The sequence below is a fragment of the Centruroides sculpturatus genome, unplaced genomic scaffold, assembly GCF_000671375.1.
Source record: "Centruroides sculpturatus isolate CEXI.00-Female unplaced genomic scaffold, Cexi_2.0 scaffold1022, whole genome shotgun sequence".
NCBI classification, from domain to species: Eukaryota; Metazoa; Arthropoda; class Arachnida; order Scorpiones; family Buthidae; genus Centruroides; species Centruroides sculpturatus.
In genome coordinates this window covers 280,421-292,411 of record NW_019385182.1, presented here as the reverse complement: position 1 = coordinate 292,411, position 11,991 = coordinate 280,421, and the positions used below count along the sequence as shown (strand labels likewise).

The following is an 11,991-nucleotide window of genomic DNA, read 5'->3' as shown; positions in this document are numbered from 1 at the left end:
GGTGAAAATCATAGAGAAATGAACAAATGCTCGGAAATGCCTAAGATTATTCTTAATGCTTAAGAGTTAAACCCGTGCACGTTCCGATCGAAGTCGGAGCATCGCCGTGTTGTCATTAGGGCAGCCAAAACAATTACGATAGAACAATACAAACATTATAAATTATCCTATCGAATGCGTTAAACACTGTTTATTGGGTTGCAATTTGAAAAAATTGTAGACCTTTGCTTAACCCCGTGAACGGTTCTATGTAAATGGAATTCGAGACAGATGTGGAAAGCGCAGGGGCAAATTACGTACTGTACATACGAAGTCACGTTATTTCGATTTAAAAACTTTGCCCCGTAAGGTGTTAGTAGAGAGCTTAAATTTTAAATTAAATAAATTGTATTGTTCGTATATTACATACCGGAAAACTTTCGAATAATAAAATTATTTTATTTATTTACGTAATTATTTGACATATAAAATAATTTTCTAAATATTGCTTAAAATGGAATATTTAAACGAAGAATATCTACAAACCACTTCGGAACAAAACACTCGGGGATCCCACTACCAATCTACCAAGTACTGTACGAAATTCTAATCGGATAGGTAAAAATGCCTTTATAAATTTAATTATTATTAAAGAAATAAGATAGAATATGTAAAAAAAAGAATTCAGTTCCCAGCCAAAAACGGTGTAAAAATAGCAGCGAAGAGTATAGATTTTATTATTAGATTGTCGGCCTTTATCCTTTTAATTTTAAGAAACTAAGTAAATCGAATTATTTGCAGATCGGCGGACTTTCCATGAACGACAGCCAGAGAGGCCAGAAACGAATCATCTTCCCGGACAAAGAGGTAAGATTTAATCGAAATAAGATACGAACGGAAGCAGATTTCAACACGGATTTCACCCACAGACAACCCGACTGGAGATCTGCAGCAGCCAGGAAGGAAATTCCGATGCGGATCGATCGAAAAGGCAAAAGGTCAGCGAAATTCACCGCCAAATCGTCATTTAAAGGCCACCTCATTTCTTATCCTAAGTTCGTTCTATCGTTTTATCGTTACTGTTACTTTCGATTGTATCTTAACCCTTCGTTCTAGTGTTAATAAAAAGAAACTCACCTTCCTCCCCTCTCTTCTGTCGGGAAGGCGGCTCCCGGACGGAGTAGAAACGGCATCCGCGCCGAATTTGGCTAAAGATTTATCGGATTTAAAAGGAATATTTATTATAAATAATCAAATGACGGCAGGAAATAAAACGGAAGATCTTACCGGACGATGCGTGTCGGACGTGGCGGTCGGAAAGGATATCCGGAACCATTAAACGGTCGAATTGCGTCGCTTCCTCCCTTCGTCGCACGGCCATTTGTAAATAACCTCCGTCTCTAACGCCCGGCAATGGTCGAAATATAATTTGACCCAGCGAAACACAATGGAAGAAGGAAACCCTCGGGTACGCGGACGGTGAAATTCCGTTAAACCGCCACCACTGGCAACGGGGTAGAGCTAAGGTTCTGGCCCGCGTCGTCGTCGGGCTAAACGACCACGCAGCTGTCGAACACGTGTGACGTAAGAAACGGAGAGGATGTACGTGGCGAAAGTTAGCGGCGGCCTTATAAATTTCGACTCTGTCTGACAGGCAAAGATATCGGAAACCGAATGGAGGGGATGGGAAGAATTACCGCCGTCCCATAAACCGGCATCGTGCCGGATTAACGGAATTTCACCGTCAAACATTACTACTACGGACGGCGTTCTCGCTCGGCGCCTTTTAAAGAAAAACCCGGTGTAAAAATTACACGTTTTACATCGTCGTCGACCGTTAAAATGGCTAATTAAACTTCACGTAAAAGACCGTAATTAATTTCCACCTACCGTTAAGTTCGATCATCCGGCGCTCTATTTTCCTGCGGAAATTTCGGTCGGTACGAAACGAATAAAATGCCACTCGGACACTCTCGTCCGGTTTTTTATCACCGACGGGTGACGAAACACCACCTTCTTACACCCTCCACACTCGGAACGCGTTCGTACGTGCAATCGGAACGTCAAAAATAATACAAAATCGCACCTTTGTTACGGAAGTTAATAGTTTGCATATTAAGCCGGGCGCACCGGTACCCCGAGGTGTCGTTCGGGCGCGTAAGGAGGCGATAAATGAAGACACGAGTCGGTAAAACGAAACTTAGTTTTATTGCAGACCGTTATCTACAGAGTATTTGAGAGGATTTCAGATCTAAACATGAAATTTGTTTTTTTTTATATATTTTTTTGTTTTCTTGCAATGCATCGATTGCCCTTGTGTGGAGACAAAGAATATTATAATTATGTATTATCAATATTATAATACATCGAAGGTGATCGAAGAGAAACTAAGAAAAAATATGGGAATTTCGGTAAATGAATGTTAATTTTCTAAATATTTATAGTCCAGATATGTTACAGGATTAATTTATTTATTTCTTTTGTTTGGATAGAGATCACAACCTGTTACAGCACCTAATAAGTAAGACCTGAAAAAAATTACCTGTACATATATTATGATGAATGAATGAATCGAACGTCTGCATAGTAGTAAAGAAAATATCTCTTCATCCGCCGATAGTTTGAAAGCCATTCGACTCGGCTGGCCCTCCCGTCCCTCTTGTGGAAAGGGGAGGGCCAGCGCGACACAGGCACGCACTCAGGCACGCATCCGCACACACACACAAAAGACGCACACGTTTCGAATTAATCGTAGTATTTTAGTTAAGCAAAGATGTGAGCAAAGACTTCCATTGTTTTGTAATTTACGACCTTTCTTTTCTCAAAGGGTAAAGGGCCGGGCTCGGGGCAAAACAGCTGAAAGATATAGTTTAGTAGTTTAGAGATAGATAGATAGAGAGAGAGACTGAGAGCGAGAGAGCGTGTGACTTCTGCAAATCGTTCCCGACCGTATCGATTGTTTTTACATATTTAAGAATTGGTGAAAAATCGAGTAAATTCATATAAGCTACCCTACGTAATTTTGATACTTTAATCTCACGTGATATATATATTTTCCTTATTTGGACAAACAGCAAAATAGAATTAAGTCTTAGTAACAATACTAATTGTAAGTATTACTATAGTTAAAGTATAATAAATGGGACAAGGTGATTATCTAAAGTCGGTTATTCTACTTATCGTCAATGGACGGTCGCCCCGCCACGCCACGGCGTGGTCCGCGCGGCCACATCCTTTCCGCCTTTCTTTCCCGATCTGAGCGCGGCGCCGGGGCTCGCGGGCTACCCGGCGCCCGTCGCGCTCGCTCCAACCGTTCGAATTCGGATCGTCTCTCGCTCTCGGTGTTGTGTATCTACTACTTCCGGAGGCGGGGCTTCCGAGCGCCCACCACCCGTGTGACGGCCGGGCTAACGGGAAGAGACGTCGGAGAAGCCGAGAAAAAAATCCCAGACACAAATAAATAAGAAACACTCCCGCTACTCGCCTTTAAAAAAAAAAAAAAAAGATAAAGAAACTTCCCGGCAGCCAGCGCTTGGCGCGGAGGGAGGGAGGGAGAAGCCTCGGTCGAGAGGGTCGAACGGCGGAGCCGAGGGCAAGGAGGAAAGAAAAAAGAGGAGAAAGAAAGAGAGCGAGGCGCGGTTTCCTCGCCCGAGGATTTCGATTGTTAAGAGCACTTGGATTTGTATTTCTCCCTCCCTTCCTGGAGATGAACGGGCGTCGGGACAGAGAGAGGGGAGAGTGGGAAGCGTACGGACCGGCTCTCTCCGTCGATGCGACTAACGCCCACTCTTACTTGCCTCTAGATGTCGGACGGGACGACGCTACGCTTCTAGATGACGTAAGAGGAGAGGAGGAGAGAAGAGCTAAGTTCGTCCCGCGCTAGAGAGTAAGGGCGGGCCAGTAACACCACTAAAGGTCAGAGGTTACGACCGTGCACGTATACAAAGACGTAGAAACGACGGGGCTAGAGTATAAAGTAGATTAGTAGTAGAGAAACTAGAAGCCATGGCCCGGAGTCTGTCTATTCACTCGGTTATACGCTACGCAACTAGTGTCGGGTGTAGAGAGCGCCCCGGTCTACGCAGAGCGGCCAAGGAGAGCGCAAGGAGTCCGAACCTGAAAGCGTGTGACGTACAGTATTAAAGACGAGAGTTTAGTAATAAATGCTAAGAAAGAACGGTTAACGGTCGCTACTTTTGTGTCGAAGACCCGTTCGTAGTCGGAAGTGAAAGTGCGGCGAAGAGAGACAAATTTAGTATCGTGTGCGCAATGACAGTAAATTTCGTTCGAAGTGAAAAACGTGGCAGCAGTAAACCAAGTGAGAAGGATCTTGTTATCTTCACCTCTGAAGAGACAAACGGCCGATGGAAGATGGTCGGGAAGGGAAGAGAAGACGTAGAAACACGAAGTAAGACGACGCCGTCGAGGGAGATCGCCACCCCCACTGGCGCGCTGCCGGACACGTCCGACTCGTGACGTGGGCGCCGCCTCTCCCCCGCCGGGTCGTCGTCGCGCGTCGTCGCGAATAAACTAACCACACCACACGAAACGGAGACGGAAACGAACAAAACGCGCCGCCGACGACACGTACGTAGTAATTCCTTCGTTCTCGATCCAACGACAGCCACTTCTACACTCTCGATGATGATCGACTCTTAATCCAGGAAGAGGAATGGTGATGGAGGGTCTCGACTCTCGTCCTTCGATACCCAGTGGACTCGGGAGAGGCGCGTGCCTATCGTCTTCGATGCAGACTCGGGACGAAACCAATATGGCTCCAGTCCCTTACTGGCAACCGTTAAGGATCCTCCCTGACACTCGGGCGCGCGCTCCTCCCCTTCCGGAGGAGGAGGTCGCCGCGCACCACGGTACCGGGCGGCGCTTCACCTTGCGGATACCGGAGAAGGACGTCTATATTTAGAAGGTCGATAATCGTCGCCATTGTTCCCTTCTCCGGCGCGGCAGCGACAGATGTCGCCACCTCTTCGCCTCTTTCATTAAATGTTCGTTGAACCGAGCGGCGCCCAGCCCGCGGCCCGACTCTTCTCCCGCGCGTCGCCCTCTTCGGCCCGGGGAACGCCCCCGGGCCACCCCCTCCGCCCTCTCGCGTGCCGACCGCCAATCTCGGGCCTCGGCCTCTTTCACCTGGAAGGAAGGAAATCGATCGGCACGAGATGGTCGGCGTGATTTTCGTAACTTTGCCCGGAAGGGGAGGGAGGGGAGCCTTACCTTTAGAGGCAAAGGATACGGGTCAGCAGCAGCAATCCCGAGAAGGCCTCAGACGTCGGTCTCTATGGAAACGATGTTGACATTGTTGTTGTGAAGAGGATTGCAGTTCGGCTTCTTCTGCTGACACCTGTCTGTAGTGAGAAGCACACCCTCCCCCAGCTCCATGATGTCGGAACCGGACTCGCTGAGGGAGTCTCTCTTGATCTTGGTCCCGACCGTGCCGGGTAGGTAAGGACAAGAGGTGACGTGATTGAAGTTCTGAGATTGCATCTCCTCCTGGTCCGTCTCGCGATGATAGAAGTAGTTGAAGTTGGACACGATCACCGGAACTGGAAGAGCGATTGTTAGAACACCGGCGATGGCGCACAAGGAACCCACGATTTTGCCCCAGACCCCAACGGGCCTCATATCGCCGTAACCCACCGTCGTCATGGTGACGACGGCCCACCAGAAGGCGTCGGGGATACTCTTGAAGTTAGATCTTTCGGAATCCGCTTCGGCGTAATAAACGGCACTGGAGAAAAGGATGACACCGATGAAGAGGAAGAAGATAAGTAGTCCCAGTTCTCTCATGCTGGCTTTTAGCGTCCTGCCTAAGATCTGCAGGCCTTTCGAATGCCTGGACAATTTGAAAATACGGAACACTCTGACGAGCCTGATGACCCTGAGAATGGCCAAGGACATGGCCTGGTTGTTGCTCTGTGGCGGGGGTGTTTCACGGGCAATGCCCAGCCTCTCTTCGCGCTCTTTGGCCACCACGGTGGCCAAAGTGATGAAATAGGGGATGATGGCCATCAGGTCGATGATGTTCATGACGTCCCTGAAGAAGACCAGTTTATTGGGACAGGCGATTATACGCACTAGGAATTCAAAGGAGAACCAGACGATGCAGCAGGTCTCTATGACGAAGAAGGGGTCGGTAGTTTTTGGCACTTCGTCCTCCACGACGCGGATCATGTTGTTGGTGGTGTTGAAGAGGCGGTAGTGTTTGAATTCGGGGAGGGTCTCTAGGCAGAAGATGAAGATGGAGAGGAGGATGATGGCTACGGAGATGATGGCGATGATGCGTGCACCTTGCGAACTCTCCGGATACTCGAATAGGAGCCACATCTTTCTCTGAGTCTCGTAAGAGGGAAGGGGCCTCTCCTCCTCTTTGATGAAGCCCTCGTCCTCTCGGAATTTATTGAATGCCAGTTCCCCCAACTCGTAGAACTTGATCTCCTCCGCAAAGACGTCCAGCGGCACATTAACGGGCCTCCTCAACCTCCCACCACTCTGATAGAAATAGAGGATGGCGTCGAAACTGGGTCGGTTGCGGTCAAAGAAGTACTCGTTCCTCAGCGGATCGAAGTAGCGCATGCGTCGGGCCGGATCGCCCAGCAGGGTGTCCGGAAACTGGTTGAGAGTCCTCAGCTGCGTCTCGAACCTAAGTCCGCTGACGTTGATGACCACGCGTTCGCAGTAGTCGTGGTCGTGGGGGATGGGCTCGAAGTGGGACAAGGTGGCGGGGATGCTGATGGCGGTGTCCGGTCCGAAGCCTTCCGGGTACCCCACCTCGTCACCTGTCAGCTTGTGCAACGACCTGCAAGGAGACAAGAGAACCTTTTCGTTAAGGATACTGTCGATGGTGGAGAAGGGCAATGCCAGCCCGTCGCACGCGGCCTCCATCTCCATCTCGCATCACGCATGCACCTCCCACGCTCCTATGGCCGGGCCCGCAGCACTCGGTGCAAGCATCACGTTCCGCACTCGCCAACTCTGCCTCTGCCGGCTGTCGACCACGGGGGGACGGGGGTCTGGCCACCGATCGGTCAAAGTGGCCCGGATGACGGTGACGTAGCTGCGCGCGCGCCACCGGGTACGGGTACGGCAGGCCGGATGCCACTGGCTGGTCGGATCCGGGTACCGGCTGACGTGGCGCGCACCTACCTCGCCTCGGCAGTCCACCACTTCCGGAACCGGACGGGCCGGGGCCCGGCCCGTCAGGCCACCCGCCGCCACCTACCGTCCCGCCATCGATCGCCACTGCTGCATTGCCGGAAGATGCTCCGCCGCCGGGAATTCTGGGTACGCCCGTACCCTTTTGGGCGGGAGATCCGAGGCGCGTTGCCCGGCACGGGCATCGGGCCCCACTCCCGGCCCCTCCCTCCGTCTCCCACAGTCCCCCTTCCACCCCTCCGACCACCGGGCCCAGGGGAAAGCCCGGCCCGTGGCGATTTTTGTCTGGAGGAAAGTCATCCTCCGGAAGAAACCCTCCGATTCGACGGTAAATAAACTCGATCACGTGCGGTACTCTGGCACACGGCGCTTCCGGTCGCTACGTAATTTGTCGAAAACGAGTCCGGTGGCGGAAGTGACGAAAATCGATCGCCGCGGTCGCGATCGATTTTCGTCACTTCCGCCACGCGATTCGTTTTCGGACGGCGCTGCCGTCGCCAGAGAAACGTTTCGGGAGGGCGAAGGTCACTCCTCACTTCGTGGCCGTTTTTTGTTGTTTCGATTTTCGCCGTTCGGCGGACGCCATCGAATCGGTATTTCGTCAATCACCTAAGGTCTCGGGGATCTCGACCCGTGGCTACTCGGAACGAAGGGGTCAGACTAAAAGGATTATGGGAAAGGCAACCGTACGGCTTTATCGTCGGGAATTCTCCGGCGACGAGCGGAGGAGTCGGAAAATAAAATGCGGGACGAAGGGGGACGAAAGGGGGCAATTCGGGCGAGAGATTCCGGCGCAACGCGGCCGACCGTCATCGATCGGCGAGAAATTTGGCACGAGCGGATCCGACGCGCCAGATCCTCCGACGCCGTTCTATTTTTATTCTGCGGTCCGGCGGCCGGGCCGACCGCCCGAAAACGGGAAAGGGGCCATCCTCCCTCCCTCCGCCGCACGGAGGGTGGTGTTCTCGACCGACTCGAGTCGGGGGAGCGGCGGAATCGGGCGGAAGGGGAGGGGACCGGCGCAGCCGAGCGATCGATCGGGGCGAAGAACAGAAAAAGGGCTGGAGACGGGCCAGACGCCAACCGAATTCTCGTCGCAGGGCGTGTCCAAGGACGGAAAGGTCCGCACGCCCGTCGATAATGCCTCGGAATCCTCCCCCGGCACAGGCCCACCCCTTCCCTCCGCCGAGTTTCTTCTGGATTCCGCCACACCGGGAGTGACTTCCTACGGAAGAAACGGAAAAACGGGAAGAAGCGGGGTACCGCCCTGGCAACCACCCCTCCCGAGCGCGAGCTAACGTCTCGACAGCAAGCGCGACAGAGTCGGGAGAAGTTTATCGGACTTAACACTTATAAATAGTAACACCAGCGGTCGGTTAATAATAAAAATAAAAGAAAACAAAGGAAACGGCTGGGAAGATTAAGCTGCACGACGTCGTTCGGAGCCTTTTATTTTTTCCCAAAGACGAAAGAATACAAATATAATCGTGGAAACACCGGGAGGCGGGCCAACTGACGATAAAAAGTTTTTCGTCTTCGACCGCGGCGGCGTCCAGCGAAAGTTTTTGCGGAAGCGCCATCTAGGTCGAACGAGCATTAATTGAAAAAATCGCTAGTTCAGTCGTTAGGCGGCCGAGGGCGCCACCGACCGAATGGGTTTGTTTTCCTGGACGGCAAGGCGCGTGTGATGACGAACGGTGGAATGCGAATAAAAGAACTTCCTTTCGTTACAAATTACTCTCCGAGGTCTACCTCCTAAAAAACACGACTTCCGTTTCGGAACGACGTCGTTTCCGGATTAAGAACTTCCCTAGCCAAAAGATATAGCCCCATCGATCGGGACGACGAGATCTTTTGACGTAAGAGAGGAGGAGAATTAAATAAGCGGAATGCGTGTAATTACGTTGTACTTTCTAGTTTTATCGTCCGTTCTTGTATCGGCCGGCTCTTTTGGCGGAATTTTCCCACCCAAATACTCGGCCGGGCCATTTGGATAAAGTCCTAACAGATGGCGCCACGACGAATTCGTCTCCGCGCAGATTTTGCGTCAAAGGACGAGGTATCCAACGCGTCGGCGCCACCGACGGAGGAGGAAGATGAGAAGGAGGAATATGTGGGAGGAATCCGTTCGGACGAAATGTTCTCGCGGGGTGGGAGCCGTCTTTCTTCGGACACCCTTTGGCGTGTCCGAAGAAAGACGGGTTTCGACCCGTCCGGTTTTGTTTTCGCGCGTTGTTATGGAGACCTTTGTGTACGCCGAGCGACGGACGGCGGCCGAAGGGACCGGTCTTTTCGATCGCCCTCCCCCCGGTCCACTCGGCCGTCTTCCTTCCGTGCCGCGCGGCAAACGCGAAATCGGAGAATTTCCGGCCACGGATCGGACCGGCGCGTTTCTTCCGTCGGGAGAGATCCGCCCAACGAAAAGAAACCCAACGCTTCGACTCCCATTGATCTTTTAAAAAAGGACGTCCGGCCGAGGGAGGGAGGGAGGACCAAGAAATTCGGGGAAAGAGTGTAAAACCCCAGGAAAAACGGTTCGATAATCGTCCTTTAACGCTCTTGGTTCCGCTTAGGGACCCGCTATAAGGGCAATTCGTAACCCTGCGTTATTTTCCAGGAAATTCCAATTTCGGAAACGTCGTCTTCTTCGGTTCGTTCTAAACGACGACGACAGAGGGCTTCGGGTCTATTTCCACATACACTCGGAAACGGCCTCGTTTCCGATCGGGCGGAAATTCCGACGAAAACCGGTTTTCGGTCGGGAACCGTCGTCTTCCCGGAGGAAGGCAACGCGCCGCGTTCGGAAAACGCGCGGCCAAGCCGCCGCATAGGGGTGGACGGCGTCGAATCAAAGACGCTTTCCCATTATCGTCTGGTTTTCCTCGACTGTTATTCGACGGTCCGGGGACTTCCTCCGTCCCCGTGTTTACTAACGAAACCGTCGTTCTTTTACCTTATGCGTCGACGCAATCGTCGTCGTTAACAGCGCAGGGACGGAAAAGGGGCGAAACGAGCGCAACGCTTATAACGTATTCTCCACCGCCGCTTAAATCGTCACGCGAACGTCCGGCGCTAAAGCCACGTAACCGTTTCGGATCCTTCGGGAGTGGCCCCCGTCCCTCCCTCGTTTCCGCTTCCCGTAAATAAGAGAAGAGTCTTAATGCCGACGGCGCCCTCTGGCTCTTCGGACGGGAGCGATTTTTTTGGAAGATGACGGAAGCGTAGACGGCCCCTTTCCCCGGTTTAACGGAAAACAACTTCCGGTCTACCCGGTTCCGCTTCCGGCGGCCGATTCGTCCCGTCCGCCCGGCTCTCCGGACTCGACGGCCGGATTTACACCCGGACGGTTGCCATGGAGACGTCGACGCGATCTTCCCCACCGCCACGTTTACCGTCTTTCGGTCGGCATTTACCCAACGAAAAGTGCCCATCGGCGTCGAAAGTGTTTTTCCCTTCTTTCCCGGATGCGGCAGATCCCGTCGAGCGCTCGACGGGGGTAGTCCGTCCCCCCGCCCTCCTCCGGCGGAGACGCCGGAAGAAGATATTTTCGGCTTCCCGTCCAAGAAAGCGCATTTTCGGAGCGGTAGGCGCGCGGGCGTTGAGGTCGTCGCTACGACGGGCGGCGTCGCGCCCGACGGACGTCGCATCGATCTCCGGCGCACCTGTTGTGCGTGTGTCCGGCGCGGCCGTTCGGACCTTCTGCCCCCACCGAATTTCCGTCCGGAGAAGGAAGCCTTTCCGGCCCGGTTTCCGAATTTTTCCATCGGACGGAACGCGGCCGGTTCCAGGCGCGCGCGGCGGATCGAAGGAAGCGCGCTCTCCCGGCGGAGGAGACGCGTCGTCCTTCCGACCGGCCCGAACCGGCGGCCCGGGTCCCGCCGCCCGCTACTTCCGGAGGACGGGCCACCTGTTGGCGCGCCGGCGGAAGTCCGAAAGAGTTAGACAGATAAACGGACAGACACTTACTGGTAGTGGCACTCGTGTAAATAGTCGTGAGGAATTTGACTCTCGGAAGCGCCGGAGGCCCCGGCCTGAGACCATATTCCCACGGCCGCCATAACTGGTCGAGCTGGCGGAGGTCAAATCCCTTCGACCTCCGCGCATCCACCCACGCGACGAGACGGTGCGTGATGGCTTGACGGCGTCCGTTCACGCCAGGAGACGGCGCCACCGCCACAGGCGACCAACGCTTCACATCTTCCGCACGAAGCGATTCCGGTCCGGACCGGTGCGATGCGACGGCCGAAATAATCCAACGCAGGGACCTTTGATCGCGCGCGACGTGGAAAACCCGGCCGAGTGTGGCCGGTGCAGCGGCGCAGTCGCGATCGCGCTACCACCCGGCCGCGGCGCCGACCATCTTCGGACGGAGGGGTGAGGTACTGGCGCGAGATGGCGCGCCGCCGAACGGCGTCCGGACCGGGGACGCTGCTATAAATATCCTTCCTCCCGGCCGTTTTCCACCCAAAGTTTTTTCTTTCGCCGCCCGCTCCCCGCCCTTTTCTCCGTTTTCTCGTCTCCCTGCCCGGAAACAGTGGACCGCATCTTACGCTTCGCCGGAAGAAGGTCGTCGGGACTGGAAGCGGAGAAGGGGAGCATCGATTTCCGGAGTCGATTCATTCGTCCTTCGCGCCACCGGGATAATTAAGGGCAGAAGCTCTCCGGCCGGCGTTTTCGGAAGGGGGACGTCGGGCCGGAGAAATAGCCCGTCTCTTTCTTTCTCCCGTCTGCCACGCGCCCCTCCCACCGGACATAGACCGCCCTCCGCCGATTCGGACCGACAGAGTGCGCGACCGACGATTATCGGAAAGACGCTCTCGTTTATTCCGCGAATAAAGCGCGAGA

General features: G+C 53.5%; 1 protein-coding gene across 4 annotated transcripts in view; it reads right to left on the bottom strand.

Moving 5' to 3' along the window:
• Window positions 1-2,164: 2,164 nt before the first annotated feature.
• LOC111635851 (potassium voltage-gated channel protein Shaker-like) overlaps window positions 2,165-11,991 on the bottom strand; it is a 43,188-nt gene continuing 33,361 nt past the window's right edge. For 3 of the 4 annotated variants that reach the window (XM_023380956.1, XM_023380953.1, XM_023380955.1), the window contains exons 2-3: window positions 5,228-6,790; window positions 2,165-4,767 (exon numbers count right to left, since the gene is read on the bottom strand). In XM_023380956.1, coding sequence (XP_023236724.1) covers window positions 5,257-6,790 — 1,534 coding nt within the window. In that variant the 3' untranslated portion in view covers window positions 2,165-4,767; window positions 5,228-5,256. Of the gene's footprint in view, window positions 4,768-5,227; window positions 6,791-11,112; window positions 11,460-11,991 lie in introns of those variants that run through there. The other variant, XM_023380954.1, reaches the window with a different exon arrangement.